The 24,153-nt window shown below is 39.4% G+C and overlaps 1 protein-coding gene across 1 annotated transcript in view; it reads right to left on the reverse strand.

The window, feature by feature from the left end:
- LRMDA (leucine rich melanocyte differentiation associated) overlaps window positions 1–24,153 on the reverse strand; it is a 1,122,954-nt gene that overhangs the window by 82,731 nt on the left and 1,016,070 nt on the right. Inside the window, exon 8 of the mRNA XM_077947977.1 lies at window positions 15,526–15,596. Within this exon, the coding sequence (XP_077804103.1) occupies window positions 15,526–15,596 (71 nt within the window). The remainder of the gene's footprint in view (window positions 1–15,525; window positions 15,597–24,153) is intronic.

The following is a 24,153-nucleotide window of genomic DNA, read 5'->3' on the forward strand; positions in this document are numbered from 1 at the left end:
ATCTGACCCTACATTTTCTGTAGGTTGAATTAAGAAAGAAAAACATTAATCTATTTTCCTATTGCACAAAGAAAGTTGGAGATAAAATATATAGCTGAGACCTTTGCCCAATTAGTTAGACCATTCCCCATAATTAGCTATTTCTTTTAAATGCTGATAAACATGCCCAGTGATCCTTGTGAGACCCTGCAAGACTAGAAGGAGGAAAGTTTTCTCATTTTGGGAGCATAAAGTTTGGTTTATAAACAGTTTGCAGCTCCAAAGCAGCAAGAGATTTATATCTCCCTAAAGAAGGCCTTAAAAAAGCCAGCCTTCAGCTCTGTCAAAAATGTGCTGAGTTAATTCATCAGAGGAACCAGGCCAATGAAAGGTCATTTCAGGCCCGTTGCAGAGGCCTGAGAAGGAGAAGGCTGAGCATATCAACGTTATAATCTAAAAATCAAACACAGGGTCTGAGATGTATCTTGAAGAGTTTTATTTTCTTTTAAGTCTACAGTTGAATAAAGAAAACATACATAAGCTTTGTCTCCTTGGTTTAAATATCATTTAATAGAATTGTAGAAAGGAGGAAATCTAGAAGTCCTCACGATCCACATTAATTTATAAAATTGACCATCTTCACATCTTAATGGACCCAAAAAGTAAAGATCAACAAGCTACAAATAAGTGCTTCTGAATTCTAAATTGATCCAAAAATATAAATTAGAACATCCCTTCTAACCTCTCTAAATGCCTCATTTTCTTTTTCATCCTATTATTCATATCATTGAGTTGCTGTCCCAATGACAGGACTTACTGTTTCTCAACACATGTAATTATCTTTAAGGGATTCTTCAAACTTACTGGGAAATTATTTTTCACTGGGTTATTCATAGAGTCAAACCTAAGTTGAAGTCCGCTAGAAAGCAGACACCTCTATGTTGAGTTAAAGAAGCTCCAAAAGGTTATAACTCCCATATACAGGAAATCCACAGACTATCTAAACTCCATGCAAGTTACTTCCATTGAAGAAGAAATCTGTCAAACCATCAAACTGGATGTTTTATTTCATCTAGATAAAACTGACCAAAGGGAGGCAAGGTAATGTTTGGAAAGAGTGATGAGCCAATAATTCACTTTAACTCGTAAATGATATTCCTGGCTTTGTCACTAAAGTCATACATCAATTATGTGAACACAGGGAAAATATTAAATCTATCTTAACCTCAGTTTCAACATCTGTGAAATGTATGGATTGGCACAGGAGTGCTTTAAAATTTCTTCCAGCTCTACTATTCTATGACTTCAGAAATGATTAAATCTTGCACTTCCTAATTAAGTATATTTTTCTCACATACAGTATTATATTCTCAACCAGGTAGATAATAAATTGTGGTGCAACATGAAAATATCACCAACTTAGAGGCTTACTACAGTATAACCATATAACAGTAACATATATCAATGGATTCCAACATTAATTCTTCCAGTGAGGCCTAATACATTTGGGGGAAAAGTCAAGGAAGGAAAGAAAATCGTCATGGATTTCAGGTTTCATCTAATAGCACTTGAGAAGTCAAAAAAGAAGACACATCATTTTCATCTAATCTTTCTCTCTTAAGCCCTCTGAGATTCAGTTTCCTTATCTATAAAGTTAGGATAATAATGATCAACCTAAAAGATTGATGGGAAAATTAAATGAAATCATGTAAGTAAAATGCTTAGCTTAGAACTTTATTATTCATCAGAGATTCTCCAGGAATCATAATTGTTTTTGCCACAGAGCCTACTGAGTTGTCAATTTCCTAACAAATCTAATAATCAGAAATAAAATAAGTTAAGGCTATAATCATCTAAACTTCAACAGCCCACTTAATGGATGAGAAGCAAGGTCAAAGCATATAAGGCTCATATAGGATATATTACCAGTCTCAGGAAAAAAAAAATGAGGAACTAAATGTTCAATTGCCTTAGACCCGTCATACTCTTTTTTAGGTACATTAAATAAATCAAAGCAACTTTTTTGAAAAACACACACTATTCTTGAACATTTCAGATGAGGTTCTAGTAAGCTAGTTAAAAATTGCAGCCCTTCAGAATTCAACCATGACTTAGCATTCGGTGTTTCTCATCAGGGCATTTTGGGCAGGGCAATTATTCACTGCACAGGGCTGCCCTATGCTCTGTAGGATATTAAAGGCTTCCTAGCCCCTTCTCACTATAAGTAGGATCAGAATTGGTTACATTCTTCATAGGACCCCCTAAAATGAAAATTCAGGACCCCTTGTTCAAAACATACAGCAGAGAATTAAACTAAGCTTGGGCCCTTCTGAGCATGGCGTGGGGTGTGACTGCACAGGTTACACACCATGAAGCTGGCTTTGTGAGAGGAGCCCTCTTTGGTCACTGTAACCACTAATAAAGTCCCTCTCCCTTGCCCCACATTGCCAAGTACCTCCTCTAAGATCTTGTTGGTACGAACATCTTAAGATAAGAAAGCTAAGGTCCACAAATAAGAAAATTTTCCAAAATCATATTGGTTGGAAAAAGCAAATGTAGGATTGCATCCAATGTTTCCAACTTCTATTTTTGTCTTTTTTTAAATAAAAGTTTTATTGAGATATAATAAACATAGCATAAAATTTACTACATTAAAATACATATTCAAAATTTCATGCATATTCACTGTGCAATCATCACCACAATTTGAAAACACTTTCATCAACCCCAAAAGAAATCCCATGCCCACCCTCGTAATGTCTGACTCTTTTCCCTAGCCCCCTCATCCCTAAGCAACCACTATTCTTTTGGTCTCTATGAATTTACCTTAAGCTATATATGTTCATTGGTAACTGGGTTTTTTTACTTAGCATAATGTTTTCAAGGTTTACCCTCATTGTAGCATATGTCAGTACTTCATTTCTTTTAATTGCCAAATATTCTACTGTATGAATATACTGCATTTTATTTATCCATTCATCCACTGATGAACATTTAGATTATTTCCACTCTTTGACTATTATGAATAATGCTGCTATGAATATTAATGACCAAATTTTGTTTGCATTTGTGTATGTATGTTTTCAACTCTTCTGGGTATATACCTAGGAGTGGAATTGCTCAATATTTAACCTTTTAAGAAACTGCCAAGCTGTTTTCCAAAGCAGCTTCATAATTTTACAGTCTCAACAGCAATGTATGAGGGTTCTAGTTCTCCACACCCTATACTTGTTAGTATTTATCTTTTTTGATTATAGCCATTCTAGTGGATGTGAAGTGATATCTCTGTGATTTTGATTTGCATTTTCCTAATGGCTAATGATGTTGAGCCTCTCGTGGTGTGTTTATTGGCTATTTCTATATCTTCTTTGCAGACATATATATTCAATTTCTTTGCCCATTTTTAAAATGAGATAATAATTACCTTTTTATTATTGAGTTATAAGTGTTCTTTATATATTTTGGATACCTTATCAGATATATGACTTATAAAAATTTCGCCAATTCTAGAGGTTATCTTTTCACACTCCTGATGATGTTCTTTGAGGCGCCCAAGTTTTAAATTTTGAGGAAGTTCAAGCTATTTATTTTTTTCTTTTGTCCCTTGTGATTTTGATATCATATGTAAGACACTGTTGCCTCAACCCAAAGTCACACAGAATTATGTCTATATTTTCCTCTAAGAGTTTTATGCTTTTAGTGGTGATATCCGGGCTTTGATTTATTAATATATTAAGTTAACTTTGTAGATGGTGTGAGGTGTATATGGTGCGAGGTTCCAAATGCATTCTATTGCAAGTAACTATCCAGTTACCTGAGCATCATTTGTTGAAATTACTATTCTTTCCCCCAATGAGTTATCTTTGTACTCTCATCAAAAATCAATTCACTGTAAATGCAATGACTTTCTTCTGGACTCCCAGTTGTATTCCTTTGATCTATGTGTGTATTCCAATGCCAGTACCACACCACCTTGATTATTGTAGTTTTTAGTAAGTTTTGAAATTGTGACTAGATAGTCAATCATGTTGAACCTGTAGATCAAATGTGGTGGAGAACTGTTGTCTTCACATCCAGGAACATAGAATGTATTTCTATTTATTTAGGTTATTTTAATTGTATTTCAGCAAAGTTTCTGTTGTTTTCCAGGGTATAGATTTTGTACTTCTTTCGTTGGGTTTATTTCTAAGTCTTTCATTCTTTTGATGCTATTATAAATGGACGTGTTTTCTTAATTTCACTTTCAGATTGTGCATTGCAAGTGTATAGAAATACGATGGATGTTTCTACATTGGTCTTGTATTCTGCAACATTGCTGAACTCATTTATTAGTTTTAGTAGTTTTTCTTTTTTTTGCAGAATCCTTAGAATTTCCTATATACAAAATCTGCAATTAGATAGTGTTACTTCTCTTTCCAATCTGCATCCAATTGATTTTGTTTTCTTGTCTAATTTCTGGGCTAACACTTTAACTGTAATGTTAAATAAAAGTGGAGATAGTGGATTTCTCGCTCTTGTTCCTGATTATAGGGGGAAAACATTCAATCTTTTCCCATTAAGTATGATGGTAACCAAGAGTTTCTCACAAATGTCCTTTATCATGTTGGGGAAGCTCCCTTCTTGTCCTAGGTTGCTGAATGTTTTTATCATGAATGTGTGTGGATGTGGACTTTTGTCAAATATATATTTTTTAATGGTATGGAGATAGTCATGTGTTTTTTGTCCTTTATTCTTTTGATATGGTGCATTATGTTAATTGGTTTTATAATGTTAAACTAATCTTGCATTATTGAAATAAATCCTACTTGGTCATTGTGTATATTTGTACATATTGATAGATGGGATGTGCTAATAATTTGTTAAGGATTTTTCATTTCATGAAATACCATATTTTTCTTTTTTATGATGCCTTTTTCTGGTTTAGGAATCAGAAAAATGATGGGCTCAGAGAATAAATTGGGAAGTATTCCCTCCTTTGTTTTGGGAAGACTTTGTGAAGAATTAACATTTGCTTTCTTTAAATGCCTGATAGAATTTACCAGTGAAGTAAACTCTGGGCCTGGGGTTTTTTTTGTAGGTAGTTGGTTGTTTTTTGTTTGTTTGTTTACCAACTCAATCAGTTAACTTTCTATAGGTCCATTCAAATATTCTATTTCTTCTTGAGTCTGTCTTTAGAAATTTGTCCATTTCGACTAAGTTATCTAATTCGTTGGCATTTAATTGTTCATAGTACTGCCTTATAATCCTTTATTTCTGTCAGGTTGATAGTAATGTTCTGTCTTTAATTCCTGATTTTAATCATTTGAGTCTTCTTGGTCAATCTTAGCTAACTACTTGGCATTTTTGTTGATCCTTTTAATGAAAAACTTTGGGGTTCATTAATTTTTTTCATTGCTTTTTATTCTTCATTTCATTAACTTCTGCTCTTTATGGTTTCTTTCTATCTGCTTTGAGTTTAGTTTTCTCTTGTTTTTCTACTGTCTTAAGGTGGAAAATTAAGTTATTGAATAGGTAACTGTTTTCTCAGTTTGTAGTTGCATTTACAACTACAAATTTCCCTCTATTTACTTTAGCTTTAGCTGCACCCTGTAACTTTTGGTATGTTGTGTGTCTTTTTCATTCATCTCAAAGTGTTTTTCCATTTTCTTTATTGCTTCTTCTTTGACTAATGGTAATTCAGCAATGTGTTATATTCTACATATTTGAGAATTCCCCAAATTTATTAATTTTTATGTTCACTCTATTGTTATCAGAGAACATACTCTGCATGATTTACCCAGTTAAGTTTATTGAGGCTTGTTTTATGGCCTAATACATGGTCTATCCTAGAGAATATTCCATGTTCTTGAGAGGATTGTGCATTCTGATGTTGCTGGGTGGAAGGTCTACAGATGTTTGGTAGGTCAAGTTGGTTTATGGCGTCGTCCGAGTCTTCTATTTCCTTGATAATTTGTCTAGTTGTTCTATCTGTTACTAAGAGTGGGATATTGAACTCTACAACTATTATTGTTGAAAGTTTATTTTTCCCTTCTGGTCTGTCAGTTTTTCCTTCATGTATTTTGGAGCTCTGCGGCTATGTAGCCACGTATATATGTTTATCATTGTTACACATGCCTGACAAGTTGACACTTTTATCATCACAAAATTTCTCTCTTTTTCTCTAGTAACTTTTTCTGTCTTAAAGTCTATTTTTTTTTCTGTTATTGGTATATCCACTCCAATCTTCTTATGGTTGCTGTTTGCATGATACATCTTTTCAATTACTTTACTTTCAAACTATTTGTATCTTTGAATCTAAAGTGTGTGCTTTGTAAACAACACATAGTTGGATTTTGTTTTTTTATCCATTCTGAAAACCTCTGCCTACTGATTCAATTGCTTAATCCATTTATATTTGATATTACTATTTATATAGTAGGATTTACATATTCCATTTCAGTTGCTTCCTATATGCCCCATGCGTGTTTGTTTCTCTGTTCCTTCTTTACTGCTTCCTTTTGCCTTAAGCAAATATTTCTAGTGTAATATAATTTATTTAATAATTTTTCACTATATTTTGAGTTATTACATTTTATTAGTGGTTAACTTATCAGAATCACTTTCAGATATATGCTAACCTAATTTCACAAAAATTTTTAAAATTGCACCTATATAGCTTTGTTCCATCTTCCTCCTTTTGTGCTATTATTGTTATACACATTATATTTAAATATATTACAAACTTACCAACATATTTTATTATTTATATAATTTTATGTCTACTAAAGAAGCTAAGAGAGTAGAAGAGAGTAAACATATATTCATAGAGCTTGTTATATTTCCCTTTCTATTTATCATTTCTGATTCTCTTCATTTGTTCCTATAGATTTGGGCTACCATCTGGTACCATTTCCTTACACCAATACAGGTTTCCTCCCACCCATCTCCATTGTGCTGTTACTGTCAAATATATTATATTTACATATAAGCCCAATAATATAATTACATATCTATTATTTTATATAATTGCTTTTTTAGAATTAACTATTTTTTATTTTTATTGTGGTTAACATGCATAACAAAATTTACCATTTTTGTCATTATTGTGCATAATTCAGTGGTATTAGGTACATTTAAAATTTTGTGTAACCATTACCACTATACATTTCCAGAATATTTTTATTATCCCAAAGGCAATTCTGTACCTATTAAACTATAACTGCCTACTCTTCTCTCCCTGGCAAGTTCTCATTCTTCCCTTCTGCTGCCAGACCTTGGTAACCTCTTTCTGTCTCTATGAATTTGCCTATTTTAGATACTTCAAATAAGTGTATTCCTATAATATTTATCTATTTGAGTCTAGCTTAATTCACTTAGAATAATCTTTTTCCATCTATATTGTATTATATATCAGTACATCATTCCTTTTTATGGCTGAATATTATTACATTGTACAGATATCCAACATTTTTTATCCATTAATCCCTTGATGGACACTTGGGTTGTTTCTACCTTTTGGCCATTGTGAATAAGGCTGCTATGAACATAGGTGAACAAGTATCTGTTTGAGTTCTTGTTTTCGGTTCTTTGGGGTGTATACCTAGAAATAAAAAATGCTAGATTATATGGTAATTTCATGCTTACATACAATTGCTTTTAAATTAGTTAAGGGCAGAAAGGGGAATATGTATTTGTACTATCTTTTTATTATTATATAATTACCTTTACTGGTGCTTTTTGTTTATTCATGTGGTTTTGAATTAATGTCTGGGGTGTACAGCTTTCAGCCTGAATTACTTCCCTTAGTATTTCTTGTAAAGGAAGTCTGCTAGCAAATAAAGCTTCTCAATTTTTGTTTACTTAGAAATGTCTTTATTTCACCTTCATATTTGAAAGATAGTTTTGCTGGATATAAGATTGTTGTTTGACAGTTTTTTTATTTTTATTTTTTCCAGCACTTTGAATGTGTCATCCTATTGGCTTCTGGTCTCCGTTGTTTCTAATGAAAGCTAATTGTTAATCCACTATCATAGGGGAGAAGGGATGGGAGGTTGTTACTTTAATCATTCCAGAGTTTCTTCTTGGGGTGATGACAGTGTTTTGGAAAGAGATGGTGGTGATGATTGCACAATACTGTGAATGTTATAGATGCCACTGAATTGTACATGGGTAGGGGAAGTTTTTGAGGCTAGTGCTTTAGGTTTGTTGTGAACCCAGGAGAGTTCTTATCTATCTCTTTCTGTGGTTCTCTCTAGTAAACTTGCTTGCTTCTGGTGTAAGTTCTTACTGTCATGGAATTATTAGTCTCCTCTTTATTACTTACCACCAACATCTTCATTATGTAAAAAAGTGCCCTTAGCCTTGAACTTCCCTCACTCTGTTTCAAAGACAGTTCCCCTAAGGAGAGCTTCAGAGCTCTGTGTATTTATGGACTGCCTCTCCTCCTGAGAAAAACCTCCAAGCCACTGCTCCAGACACTGAGGCAGATATGACACTCTCTGGTCCTCTCAGCTTGCCTCTCCCAGTGTGGGCCCTCTACCCCATCATTCTTGAGTAAGAATGACGAGGGCCCAAGTGTTCTCAGTTAGCTTCACCTGCAGTAGAACTGCCACATTTGAGTTGGGGGAGTGGGTAGAGAATAGCAGTCTCTGACTTCTTGGCTGCCCTCACCAGGAACTTAACTTCTGCATCTCAGAGTTGGAAGGAATAAGAAATGTTGGCAGCCTGCTCTTCTGGGTAAGATACCATATCCCTTGATTGGGAGATGAGGGACAATGGAGCCCCACCTTCTTAGCCTCACACACATGGAATAGAGAGCTTCCTTCAAAGTAAGCTGGGGGGAGGAGGAAAGGAACAGGTTATGGTTCAAATGCCATAGAATCCTGTTGTTCCTTTTGAGTTTTAGTAGATTTTCTTAAATAAATGTTTCTTCGTTTGCTATATTCCCCTAGTACAATATCCAGAGACTCTGAATGGTTGGATATTTTTTCATAATCTTCACCAGTTACATTTGCTTCACTGGGGAGCAGGTCACAGAGCTCCTCGCACTGTGCCTTTCTACAAATGGATCTCTCCCTCTCCCTCTCTGTCTCACTTCCTCTCTCTTCTCCCTCTCCATGACTCTACATGTTTTAGTGCCTTGAGGTTTATGTTGATGAGCAAAGGGAATTTGTTACAGGTGCTACCATCCTATCTTCAGGATGCATTTCAGAGTTGGGTGAGCCTTCTGTGTATTCATGTGTTCTGTGAGAAGTTTAATTTTTAAATCCTTACAGTTTTTTTGTCAAACACACGCCTTACTTAAAGGATAGCTATTGTCAGATGTATATACCCGAAAATGATTAAAAAGTAGGAAAAACAACTAAAGTGCTAATTACAAACTCCCTGCTGAATCATCCCTCACGTGAAAAAAAATGTTTTCTTTGTGGTAACTTCATCTTTCCTGGTCTATGCAAGGTTTACGGCTTCTCTAAGACTATTCAGAAACAACCCAGTCTACTCTGTTTAAAAACATACAATAGCTTAAATAAAACAGAAATATCCTCCAACACTCCCCCTAAAGAGGTCAGCAATTATTAATGAAAAGCAAGCCTCAAAACTTGCCAGCCAGTGATTAAAAGACATTTGTTCCGGAACAGTCTCGCTCTCTCGAATAAAAGAGATGAAGAAGGAAATTAAATTCCTGAAGAAATAAATTTTGACTGAAGTGAGAAATCACACTAAGAAGCTAATTTAAGGGAGATGAAATTAATTTTGGTGACATTTATTCTATTTAGCAAAAATGGTGACAAAACATATAGTGGCTCTGTTAGCCAGAGATAAGAGGCGAGTAATTTAAGGCTGGGCATAGCTACAGTCTACTGCGATTTAATCCTGCTGCTACACTTCCCTTGTGACCTATCATTAAAGGTTTAAAGTAAAACTGACAATTATTATTAGCTAGTAATTGGATTTTGGAGATTCAGTATAAAGTTAGGATAATTTAAATGACTGTTGACATTGGAAAGATTATGTAAACGCTCTGAATCAGCTGAATTTATCAATTTATTTAGTCTTACAAAAGCAAGTATATACCCAGCACCAGAAACCAGCACAAGGGATAGTAACTTTCTCAGAATTGTCCTCAGGGAGCCAGTAAAAGCTTGGACTCGAATCTTCCAAGGGTAGCACCCAGGCTGGCACGCCAAATATCTGTCATAAAGATGGGCTCCAAACACCCAGCTCAAAACCCCCCAGACCTTTATCCTCCACAAAGGACCGAGCAAGGCATACTTCAGAAAAATCATAGCATCCCAGGAGAAAAATAAAATTGTCACAGGCCAATATTTTATGATATGGATTTTTAATTACAAAGGCTGAAATTCAGAAACTAAAGATGGAATCAAAAACACAACCATCATTATAGATTTATAGCAATGTCCTCTGGCCAGAGTAATTCCTACAAGGCTACACTCCATAAATACTGATACAAAACCTGCCGTGCCTTTGTCCAACCATAAGCACCAAGTAAAATTGGATTATTTAGAGAAATGCTTTACAAAATTAGTTCTGCTAAGAATGCAATTGCATTAAAATCAGTAACAACACGGTATTTCCACCAGCTGGGGCAGATGCTACTGTTAACTGTCCCCTCACCTTTAAATGCTTTCATAAAGGGTATGCCTAGTTTCACTCTGAAATCATTACATCCTATTACTCAGGTTCGGCCACTAATATTTAAATCCTTGCCTCAACCCAACGTTCTAGTGCATTGTAATCTCACCCTACTGTACTATAGGACAGAAGCCATACTTAATTCATGTTTTCCCTAGCTTAGAAAAGTGAGTTTTTATCCTGAAAAATCCTCATACTTTTTGATTTAGTAATTCCACTTCAAAAATTAATCCTAAGGGATTACTTAAGGATGTGTGCTTAGATTTATTGAGTTGCAGTCCCGTTTATAAGAGTGGCAAAATTTTAAAACACTGAATGGCTAAGAATAGGAAGTTGGTTAAATAAGTGATGATACATCCTTATGATGGAATATACTCCACAGCCATTAGAATTCGCCCTGTGGAAGAGGATGGACACTGGAGACTTTTTCATGATGTGCTGCTAAGTAATAAAAGCAAGGCTATAGAGCAAGATACGACTTTTTAAAAGAAGCTGAAGGAATCTGTGCTGCTTCTTTTCTTTTCTTTTTTCTTTGAGACAGAGTTTCACTCTGTCCACCCAGGCTGGAGTGCAGTGGTGTGATCACAGCTCACTGCAGTCTCGAACTCCCAGGCTCAATCCTCTTGCCTCTGCCTTGTGAGTAGCTGGGACTACAGGCACACACCACCATGCCCAGCTAACTTTTGTCCTTTTTGTAGAGAAGGGGCTTTACCATGTTGCCCAGGATGGTCTCAAACTCCTGGCCTCAAGCAATCCACTTACCTCGGCCTCTCAAAGTGCTAGGATTACAGGGGTGAGCCACCACACCCAGCCTGTGTTATTAAAGTTATTGTCTCTTAGTTAAAATCCATCCTTCAATAACATGGCCTGTCATGCGGTAGGCTGCAGATTACATTTCTTTTTTGCCAGTGGATACCTGTTAGGTCCTGCCTATGAGGGGCACAAAAGCAAGATCTGAAGATGAAAGGAGGGAGAAAGGACATGCTCCTCTCCATTTCTTGCATGGTCCCGGCAATCTGTCTCTTTGTCTACCCCTCATACTTGCCAGTAGCAGCTGATCGTACCCTCTGCCCCTCAGAGTTCTGGGCACCAGTCCTGTAAGACTCCTTCTGCAAGCTGCTAAGTTCTCAGGACTCCAGCCTCTTTCTTTTATTCCTCTAGTCCTAAGGTTAGGGTAGTTGCTTCTTGCAATTACTATCTTTGTTATTTCAAAGTTCCCTCCTTGCCTTTTCAGTCCTCCTATATCTGTTTGTTACAGGCTGAACTGTGCCCCGCCAAAAATTCACAGGCTGAAGTTCTAAACCCCCAGAACTTCAGAAAGTGACTGATGATCGGATATAGTGTCTATAAAGAATTAAGTTAAAATGAGGTCATTGGGGTGGACCCTAATACCATATAACTGGTGTCCTTGTAAGAAAAGATTAGGGCGCATACAGGCACAGAGGGAAGACCATGTGAGGACACAGGGAGAAGACAGCCACCTACAAGGCAAGGGGAGAGGCCACAAACAACTCCTCCCCTCATGGTTCTCAGAGGAAACTAACCCCACCAACATCTTGATCTTAGGCTTCCGGCCTCCTGAACTGGAGGAAAATAAATGTCTGTTGTTTCAATCACCCAGTCAGTGGCATTTCTTATGGAAGCCCTAGAAAACTCATACCCTACTTAAACAATTCTCTTAAATTATCTCTGAAAAATAACTCATACACTAGTGTCCAGAAGTGGTCGTACAAAACAGATCGTCAAAGATGGGGTTCCAGGGTTGTTTTAGACACCTCCTCCACTTTCCTCTGCCATAGGTAGTTGTATTGAAATTAACTTTATTGCTGTGGGTCACTGTGGATAGTGCACCAAGGGTCTCAGGAGAACAAATAGCTACTGTCCTTGGTTCTTACGGCAGTAGTGATAGCTCCAAGGGCAGTGGAGCAGGAGGCTGCTCCTGGGGGGACTGGAGTACTTATAGAAAGGAAATGACACACACAGGTCTTACAATTTCAGCTCAAGTCACAAGAGAACCAGAAAATATCTATGGCAGCCTTTAATGAATCTTTTATTTCTTGGAGCTCATATGCCCATAGCCACAAATATTCCTGGTGACCCCTTAGTGTCATAGGAGTGGGATCAGAGGAGCTGACCACTTGAACGCTTGAAATCACAAACATCAACTAAGTGGTGTGATAGTAGGAACATTCTAGCACTGAATGGAGAGGCCACCAAGAGTGCTTGTCTGCCAAAATACAGACTTACATTAATCCTGTCCATCTTCTTATCTGTGGCCTTGAGAAGCAATTATGTATATAAGCACAGCCTCTGCAGTGCTGTCTGCTTCTTTTGTGTGCCCACATGTCCACAAAGCCATAGTGAAACAGGGAGGAGAGAGAAGCTACTCTTAAGTCAAAGAGTATATCATGTGCCCTATTGTCTTCCTGTGTCACATGTCCTCCAAGAGATGATGATATAATCAAGCATATGTATATGAGCACACATAGATTCACACCCATTACCTACATGGTGATGAAGATATGAGGGAAACTTGAATAATGGAAACCCATGAATCATTTGGAAGCCTTGTTTTGTTTCAGATTTCTAACTCAAAAAATGTTTCAGACAGGGCTGCTCAAAAAACAAAATTAAGGAGGCATTTGAGGTTACCTCATTCTTCTGGCTCTTTGCTTATTTTTACTCAAAGGGGTAAACAACAAGGTGGCCAACAGAAGAGCTGGAAGAGAGGAAGTAGCTGCTGGAAAGATAATCCTTTTGTAAGGACACATGAATAGTTCTTAGTTAAATTGTCCAGTGCGTACATCTGTACTAGAGTTCACCTAACTGCCCTGGCCATGCTCATGTCTGAGAAGCTGTCCTCACCAAGGAGCTCTTTTTCCAGTCCTGTCTATTGTAGGCATGTTGACTGGGTATCAGGCCATTCTAGTCTCTCACCACTTATCCACTCATAACTTACAATTGCAGTTCCTGACACACCAGGTTCTCTGGCCTGTATGCATCATAATCCTCATCTCTCTTCTGGGAATACCCTTCCCTGCCAGCTAAGCCCAGAGTCAATTCCTATTCCTCCTTCAAGATTCAGAATATCTGCCGGGCACGGCAGCTCACACCTGTAATCCCAGCACTTTGGGAGGCCGAGGCGGGCAGATCACCTGAGGTCAGGAGTTTGAGACCAGCCTGACCAACATGGAGAAACCCTGTCTCTACTAAAAATATAAAATTAGCCAGGCGTGGTGGCTCATGCCTGTAATCCCAGCTACTTGGGAGGCTAAGGCAGGAGAATTGCTTGAACCTGGGAGCGGAGGTTGCAGTGAGCCGAGATTGCACCATTGCACTCCAGCCTGGGCAACAACTCTGTCTCAGAAAAACAAAAAACAAACAAACCAAAAAGATTCAGAATATCTTCAGGAAGCTATTAGTACCTTTCCTCCATTCTCTTCCCAAGTCCAAGGTGTTTTCCCCAGGTGTAACTTATGCACATCTCCATCATAGCCCTTATGCACAAATGGACTCATTGTCTATTTGGCATGCCTGCTGCCTCCACCACACTATGGGCTCCTTGAGAGCAGAAAATGGTCACTTTTGTATCTACTCCCCACTTTCCACTTAGTAGAGTGCAGGCACAGTGTGTTAATGTGTGCCTGCTTTATAACAGCAGGCTTTATAACAGGATACCCAAGGTGTCTTTGCAAGGGTCTTAGCAGACAGAGAGAACAAAAAGTTCTACAAAGTTGCTTGGGGAGGCAGAAGACAGCCTTACATTTTTGTTTGTGCTCCCTTTCCCATGAAGCAAGGCAACACTCCTACCCACCATTCACCAAAATATAAAGACAATCCATGCCAGCTCTGAAGTCACCAAAACAGAAATAATTCAGGATCACAGTCCCCACATACCAAAGATTCACTTCTTCATTCAATACATTTATTGTGCCAGGCGCGGTGGCTCATGCCTGTAATCCCAGCACTTTGAGAGGTAGAGGCAGGCAGATCACTTGAGGTCAGGAGTTTGATGACCTGGCCAATGTGGTGAAACCCCATCTCTACTAAAACTACAAAAATTAGCCAGGCATGGTTGTGCACACCTGTAACCCCAGCTACTCGGGAGGCTGAGGCATGATAATTGCTTGAACTGGGAGGTGGAGGTTGCAGTGAACCAAGATCACGCCACTGCATGCCAGCCTGGGTGACACAGCAAGACTCCGTCTCAAAAAAAAAAAAATGTATTTTGTACCTACTGTGTGCCAGGCACTGGACTATTTCTGAAGATCCAGCTCTGCACAAGTTAGATAAGAGTGTAGCTCTTGCAGTGTTCACATCCTATTTTGGGAGATACATAAAATACAAGCAGACAAACTTGTAGAAAAGATAATTTCAGTTATGACCAAGGCTATGAAGAGAACAAAGCAGTGAAGCAGCAGAGACTGAGTGAATCTGCAGCTGTCCTTTCTCCTCAGTTCTGTTTCTTTAAAGCCCTCCCCTTACCCTCCCTCCTCCCAACCCCCTCCCCTCCCCGCCCAACATCCAGCAATCCTCTTCACTGGGTGTCTTAGGCCCATTCACTCATCTGCTCAAACACTCTAAAACTTGCAGTGAAAGCCATGTTGCTTTGCCCTGGAAGAAGTAAATTACAAAGCTAGCCTGTCATTACACTGAATCCTGTTGCCAATCCACCTGGTGGTACAGAGGAGTCTATCTTCTTCACTTTGGGCAGCCAGGGCCCCACAAGATCCTAGTGGTAACCAAAGTACCCCATAAACTTCAGCAGCAGGAAGAGGCCTGTTTAGAATGATAGCTTTTCCTTTTGATTTACTGTCACTTCCCTTTCCTGAATTTCAAACAAAATCCATAGGTCCCACTTGCATCTCATTTCACCGTTGTTGGCTGTTTTCCCTGGGGAAGCATCTGGCTCACCATTACAGTATTGAAGTTGTCGTTTAAGGTTTTCTGGCTCCTGCAGCTCTTGAGCTCTTCCATGGGCCTGTCTTGGATACAGAGAAGGGCTAATCAAAGAAGGGCAGTTTGGAGAGAGTAGGCCCCCTGCCCATCCCTGAGCCTCCCTGAAGCTGCAGTCTAGCAAAATGCCACCAGGCTAACCAAGGGACCCCGTGGACTAGTAACAAATCAATCTTAAGAGATCTTTTAAGGGGTCCTGAACTAACAACTTGCCAGCTTTATGCATTGTGGCTCTGTGCACTGCCTCGGTTGGGTAGAAGGAATGAGGCACTTGTAAGGTTATTCAGCACAGCATTTGCACAGGGGAACAGCAGGAAGTGATTTAGCAGCTACACAGGTGTTTTCTTTAATTATGCACTATAGGAAACACTCGCTGAGCTCAACAACCCCCACTGTTCCCTGTGCGCTTTCCCAGTTGTCCAATGTGGGATGCGCTGAGTAGCTGGAGAGGGCTGTTGTCTGGCTGGAGTGCTTCCCAGCAGCCAAGAGACAGGTCCTCTCCTCACATGTACTGCTGGAAATGGCTCCCATGAAAGCCAGACCACACTCCACTCAGCATAGGAAGAGATGGTGCCAGATGCCAGAAGAACTGTGTACCTATGGAAGAATTTCAACTTCTCATAATGGGAATTGGAAGCTGCTGAGACATCTAACTATAACTGCCAAGCTCCAAAGCAGCTGCAAGTGAGATGGGCATCCAAAAATGTTAACAAAAAGGAGCTGGGTGAAGAGGAAGAGGATGGTTCTTCTGGACATTAGACTTCTAAAGTTTTTCTATGGGGATTCGTCTACTACCAATTCCTGTCAACGGATGGGAAGGAACTTATTCTACTCATCTGTTTTTTTTTCATATGGAGAAACTGAGGTGAAGACGGAACTAAAAGAATACCAAGTCAGGTCTCTTAAATCCCAGTATAGTTCTACGAGACTCTTCTATCTTTCTCCTCAAACATTTAAGTGTATATGAATTGCCTGGCACTCCTGGAAAAGAATGCAGATTCTGATTCAGAAGGTCTAGGGTATTGTCTGAGTGTTTGAGTTCACATTCTGTTTTTTTTTGTTTGTTTGTTTTGGTTTGGTTTTTGGTTTTGGTTTGTTTTTTTGTAGACAGGGTTCCCTCTGTGATCCTCACTCTGTGGCACAATGGCAGCTCACTGCAGCCTTCACCTCCCTGGTTCAAGGGAGGTCAAGGCACACCAAGTAGCTGGGACTACAGGTGCATGCCGTCACACCTGGCTAATTTTTGTATTTTTTGTAGAGATGGGGTTTCTCTATGTTGCCCAGGCTAGCCTTGAACTTCTGGACTCAAAGGAACCTGCCCATCTCAGCCTCCCAAAACGCTGAGATTATAGGTGTGTGCTACTGTACCTGGCCTGAGTCCACATTCTTAACAAAAGCCTCAGTGATTCTGTGTAAAACACCCTTTGAGTGTCAAGGAAATTTCTTAAGACAACACTTCTCAGAGGACAGAGCCTCCCATAATAGTTTGATGAGGATTCCTGGCTCTCCCAGTTCACCATCTCCCCCTCCTATCTTTATCACTCTATCAGGAGCTTTATTACACAACTATGCAATCTTGTTGCATTCTGAAAACACATTTATGGTTCTAGAGTTAAGGCACTCTACGTATGGGGAAGAACATTTGTGAAGAACCAGTAAGTACGATGCTAGTTCTCTTTATTTCATGGGAATCAGTCTGGAAGCAATGCACTAAAGGCACCAACAGGTTGCTGTGGAAATCTCAGTGCTCATAGCCTGCTCCCTGACCAATAAGCTATGCGAATACAGGACTGACATTTTAGTAGAGTTCACTGGCAGTGAAGTTCAACAGAGGCTTGTCTCCATCTTCATGACAGGCTCACTGGAGATTTTCTGTTACACAGGACTTTGGTTCTTGATGGCATACCTAGACATTTCACACCATGCATGGTGAGGTCAGGATGAGGCACAAATATTTGCTCATCTCCCCTTGCTGCTTCCCATAACCCAAGAGCACTTCCATTATCTTTCCAGGAAAAATGTGTGTTTGCTACAATGTGGTTATAAACAAAAAGCCCACAGTGCCTTTTGTGTTTTATATTGTCCTTAGAAGTGTTTTAAGCACAAACTCATTTAATTTTCAGAAGTCTGTGAAAGAGATGTTCTTGTACCTATTTTATTTATGAATAAATGGGGACTTGAAAATGTTAAGTAGTGTCACCAAGATCATATAAGAAGAAACATCAGAGCCAGGATGTGAATGCAGGTTTTATCTATGAATAAAGTACTATACAGGTGCTTTCTTTAAAAGTAAATGCTAAAAATGCACCCTCCCCTATGGAGGGAAGAGGAGAGAGAAAGTAGCTCTGCAATGCATCTTAGAGTCCACAAATAGAGGCAAAGAACTTTCCTCAGGTTTTGGAGAGTAGAGAAATGAAGAGTGCCGGTGGCATCTACAATGCTTCCCATCCACCCTTATAAGTTTCCTTGGATAACACTATTCAAGTTACAGTTATGTGTGACCACCCTGAGCTGGGCACCCTGAAAGAATCAAGAAAAGGTAAAGATACACAGTTCTTGCGATTACGACTTTTACTGTCTAGTCAGAGAAAAAGAGCTAAATCCTGGAAAATAATCAGAGGCGTTCATGGTGTGTGATCATCTGTCTTCACCACATGCATTAAAGAATGTGTGGAATGCAGATCTCCGTCTTGGCTGCACACTGGAATCATCAGAAAAATTTACATAAACACTGAAGCCACACAGCAATTCTGATGTAATTGATGAAGGCCAATCCTCCTCAAGTGTGATTTTGGACTAGCAGCATTAGCAATAACTTCTACAAATACACATTTTTTAGAGCCCCCTACCTGCTGACTTAGAAATGCTGGGTGTGAAGCCCAGAAATGTGTGTTTCCACACATCCTCTGGGTGATCCTGATGCAGGCTAAAAGTCTCAAAGCACTGATAGAGGGTGCAGTGTGAACACTGCGGCTTTTTCCAAGCTCTCCCGGCAGTTCTACTCACAACCACTGACCAACATAGAAGACAATATAGACCAGCCTCTAGAAGAGATGTCCCAGGCCAGTCACTAAATAGGGGACACATTATGAAAGGCTCTGAACATCAGACTGAGCATCTACCTTGAAAATCGGACATTGTGTGTTCTGTCTTCCCCAAAGGGACATAAGCTCTCCAGAAGCAACAGCCACACCTTCTAATTCCCATGTCCCATTCAGAGTTCATCACCCAGTGAGTACTCAGTATATATCTGTCACTCACAATTTCTCATTATTCTGAGTTTGGACAATTACGGGTCGAGCCTTTGGAGACTAGGTCTGGCAGGAAAAAAAAAAAAAAAAAAAAACGGCCCAAAAGGAAAATGACAGGCTAGCCAAAAGGAGGAAAATTTGAGTGAAAACATGAAGCCCCTGAGTTATAAGCACACATCTCTGATGCTCATCCTAAAGTGCTTGACACTGGTAGGAGGCATTTACAGCAACCATTTCCTCTCCCTATTCCCACCCTCACTCAACCACACATTTCGCAGTGGCACCAAAGCACGTAAAGCATTTATTAAACAGCATGAAATCCATTTAACGCTTCTCTGGATGCACTAATTAGGTTTTGTATTTTGGGGCAGAGCAACACAGAACAGAGGGCAAAATCCTGGGCTTATTAACATTCTGTGCGTCTATTTTGGATTGCGCCATGAGGTATTGAACCCCACCCCCATTTTCAGTCCCAAGTGATGGAGAAAGTTCCTTTTAGGGAGGATAGGAGTAAAAGCTTTCAAAACCTGCAGTCAAAAATAATAAACACTAGTAACAGGCTATCAATCTCTGTGACTTCACCCTGGTCCACAAAGTTCCCCATTTCCATTAATAAACATCTCCAGGAACATTACAGTTCCTTTGGAAAATCCAAAGTGCTTGGCAAGGAGGTTTTGATTTCTAGCCAGCCCTTATTTGGTGCTGTGTGTGGAGGATCTGTTAAGCTTCATGCAATTAGCAGGCATAGACAAGCTTTGAGCAGGGGATATTTTTTAGTTCGTTGAATCATACCAAATCTGAATCTATTTACCAAAAGGAATAAGAAATGTGCATCTGGCTAGGCTCTTAGTAGAGGCTTGAGTAAAACCGTCACATTTTACTGATTTCTTAGTGCTATTTTGTCTTGACACTTGGAATTCGCCATCAGAAAGAGAAAGGTTGTAAAGTCTCAGACTGGGCTTGCAGGCTGAGGAAAATGGCCTTATTAGTATCTGTGCGCCAAATACCAAATCTTGTTAATATATTTTCAAAGTTTCCAAAGGTGCCTACTAGGGACCTTCATAAAAAATCAGAATAAAACAAAATAATACTCTGTAGCCAGAAGTGTTCCATAGTGGAGATTTCTGTGGCCCCTGTTCAGCTGGGCTTCCCACATGAATGATACAATGTGCAATGGCCTGTAGGGTCTTCCAAACTGCATCTGATGTGAAACAGAGTTGAGGTCATTCCTTAAAGAAAGGAGCTTGGCTGATCAGGCCCTGATAGTGCTCTCATCCAAAAGACAGAGCTCAAGCTTCCCCATATCCCATTCATCCTCAGGCACCACTGCCAGGAAATAAAAATGTCACATTGGTTCTACTCCACATCCATAGCAGTACGATGGCCAAATCAACAAATCAAACAGAATTTGACAAAAGTATCAATAAACTGCCTGCATATAAGCTATCAATAAGCCATTTTATATTCATCTAAATGTTTACATGTAACTAAAAAATAACAGCACATTCTTCCAAGATTGATTAGTATTGGAAATGAAAACAGTATTAAATATCCAGTGCAGGCCGGTTCAGGTTCAGAGATTTATTGCAATGTCAAGATTCCATATAAAATTCAACAACCCACCCTTGTCTGGAGGAGAGGGGTGACTCTCCTCTATGGGTGCTCAGACTGCAAATATACACAAAACAGTGAGGCTAATTTTTTTTTTAATTAAATAGCCAAGTTTTTTTTTTTTTTTTTTGAAAGCACTAGGAATGTGAAAGAAAACAAGCTTCGTTCCAAGTGAAATGGCCTAAAAAATGATGCATTTCTATCTGGCTTGTTAGAGGAGTTCCAGGTTGAGGGGGAAACCCTCCTATTTCCCTTACTGTAACATGTCCATAGAGTATATAAGGCATGCACATCCCTCCTGGCATATGAAGTCTAGAATATTTATCTTCATCATTACAGCTGACACTTAGTAAATGATTACAGTTGATTCTTGTCATTTGCAGCAGCTATACCTTATAAAGTCTCTGCAAACACTGAATTAGCAAATACTGAACCATTGTTCCTCAGGAAGATACAGGGTTAGGTTCCTGAAAGCCTCTGGTCACAACATTTCTGTCAATTGATTGAGACATAACCTTGTTGTTTCTGTATTTCTGTTTAAGAAAACTTATTTAAGATATTTTGTTGATTCATTAATGTCGAACTCATGGCCCATAGCACTATAACTTATGCCTGAAGAAAGCTTATCTAACAAATGGATTTTCTCTACAGGGCACATCATGGCCTTCTTGGGCTTAGGAATACCGTACAGAACTTCAGCATGATACTTCGTGGCCACTTTAAACTGCAAAATCACCCAAAACACAAACATGTGAAAAGCATAGCACTACATAGACCACTGGAAAGACATTTGCATACAGTCTGAGAGCTGCAACAAAAAAGCAGTGTCACCTTGTTCAACCTCAGCTGGAAACATGCACATCGGGCAACTCATTTCACTGCTTTGTGCATGTCTATGAATGACTGAGAAAGTGTGTCATGAATATTGATTTGGGGCTACAGATTTCAGTGGGCAGGCAAATTTGCAAACACAGAATCAGGGAATATGGAAGATCAACTGTACATTACTTGTCCTATGGCTGACGCAGAGAAAAGAAAACGGAAAAGCATTAAACTTTGGAAAGTTGAAACTAAAACCCTAAATGCTCTCTCCTAATGGGAGACTGTTGCCAAGTACTTTCTTGATCTGTAGTAAAGAGAAGCCTGAGGGAATACTAAAGACAGGGTCATGACAATTCTTGGAGACAATGAAATGTGACTCTGACCATCCGCAGACATCCATGGAACTGCAGAAAAGGTTCAAAGTCGGAGTTACGGCTAAGACCACAATTTGAAAAAACCAACACTCAACTTCCTATAATCAACTTAACCTCAGTAAATTAAGGCAAGGATTAAAACAGTCAGAATTTCAACCAAGTTCTGTGTTGCAGGATTACTATTTCAGACCCCCAAAAAATAAAAAAGAAGGGAAGAAGGAGGTGATATAGTAAGAATGAAAGTCTTCCTTCAAGAGCTGGAAAAGAAAACCTGTTAACAATGGGAAGGTAGAAAGGACAGGCTGGGCACATCAGAGTGCTGATTTTTACCTCAAGTTTTAAGATCTCAAATCTGCATCTCAGGCTTTCATCTGAAATCCTTCCTTCCTTCCTTCCTTCCTTCCTTCCTTCCTTCCTTCCTTCCTTCCTTCCTTCCGTCCTTCCTTCCTCCCTCCCTCCCTCCCTCCCTCCCTCCCTTTTAAAATAAAAGTGCAACTTTCTCAGAAGGCCTACTCCTTGGTCTGCATAAAGAAAATGAAAACGTATTTTCAGTAGCTACCTTATGAAAATGTAAGGATCACCTCACCTCAAAACAAGACCGTTTTCTTAAAGGGCATAAGACATTTTTCTTAGCCATCATCCTGAGCAAATACAGCTTTTCAATGGACATCTGAGTCATGTGCTCTGGTGCCACATCACATGGTCCTCTGCGACTGCTTTCATAGTCACAGGGAAGCTCCGGCTCAGGGCCTGCCCTGCCACTACTACTTCCTTTGAGAACTTGGAAGACACTGAACATGCTCTTTGGCCTCCATGATAAAACTTTAGAGTGGAACATTTTGCTTGGTAATGTCCAATTACAGAATATATTTGGTGAGTTAAATACAAATAGTGGGAAAATGACCTCAACACATCCCACTCTAGAAGCCAGGCCCTTGCTCAAACCATAATGCTGAAATTGAATCTGGCTATTTGTTGTTCCTTATTTTAGATGACATCAGGAACAAAGTGGAGACCGAATGACTATTTTTGGGTACAGATGCTATGCAAGGAGATGTTCTCTGAGGGATATTCATACCCTTTCCCAAGCCCAACAACCCAACCCCTAAGGAGGACGAGGAGAAATACTAGCAGGGTTGACCAGCATAGAATACCTTTTCTTCACTGTGGTGCATACAGTTGGAAGCACTGGGCCTATACAAGTTGACGTGGCCCTTCTAGATTCCTTACTACCCGACTCTGCCACACAGCCAGAGTAATAACAGGATATATCCCTTGGGACATTCCCTTCCATTATTCAGGAGCTTTCTCCTCTCCCACATAACTAAGTAGGATGGTCCCAGAAGATACACCTACCCTTGTCATATACCCTCTTATCCCCTGCCACTTCCCCTATACATCCATGGCAGACGATGGGCCACAAACTCTAATTCTTGTGCTTTCATCTGCTGCTAACTGGTGTGCAAGGCCTTGTCTCACAGAGAAGTGATAAGATTTGCAACTTGGATTTGGGTTTGGAGGTGACCACAAGGAGAACAGACCTTTTGGCCTGCTTTTGTTCTAGCGTAGACCCTTAAGTTAGCCTAAGCTGACTAAGGTAAGGGGCCTCCTGTGACATTCATCCTAGCCCATCAGTGTTTTTATTCCTAAAGGCCCTGGCTAATATCAAAGTCTTATCCCATCAGGGATTAGCATCGATGCATACTCTTACCTCAGGACCTTGCAGGAAGAGGTGACCAGCCAAGCCCAGGGTTCACTTATTTTGGTCTTAGGGATAAACAGCATTTTAAAACCTTCAGAATTTCATACCAATTCAATACCATCAATATATCTTATATTTTCCATTTCTAATCAAGGGATTTGGGCATTGGGTGACAAGTTGAACTAATGTCCTTTAATACCATCCCACACTTTCTTTCTATAATATTCACCAATTCTGGATGGCCATAGATGTTGATCCAATGGGCAACAGACAGTTTTAGATTCTAGGAGACAATTTATTCTATAAACAGAGGCTCTCTTGCTCTCTCCTGCAGACTTCATCTAAAATTAATTTTATGGGAAGTTGGACAATATGACCTTTAATGGCCTCTCCGACTCTGGCATTCTAGGATGAGGAAGTCATGCTTCAAGCTAAAACTCTGTACTCATGTGGTTGCTCTCTCAAGTCACATGGAATAAAGAGAGCAGAAATACAACTTGGCCCCAGTCAAACCAGATCCCTGCCCTGGATTCTCCATCAAAGAGAAACATATGTGAAAACTCCACCCAAACTGTCCTTCTCTCAACATCCCTAACCCTCTTCCTGTTGCTGTGAAACATCAGAATTTGTCCTTCTCAGCATATGAGACCTCTGTAAAGTCAAGAGATTACAAATAGTCCTGGCAGTTTCCAGAAAAGTCTACTCTGTCATTGGGCACAACAGGGGAATCCACACATCTGGTCCAGGGAAAGGAAATGGAAAAATACAAATAAAAAGGAAGTCAAAGTCGGGCGGGGTGGGGGGTGGCGGTGAGAACAGCTTGGTC

Source organism: Macaca mulatta, chromosome 9 (genome assembly GCF_049350105.2).
Source record: "Macaca mulatta isolate MMU2019108-1 chromosome 9, T2T-MMU8v2.0, whole genome shotgun sequence".
Classification (NCBI taxonomy): Eukaryota; Metazoa; Chordata; class Mammalia; order Primates; family Cercopithecidae; genus Macaca; species Macaca mulatta.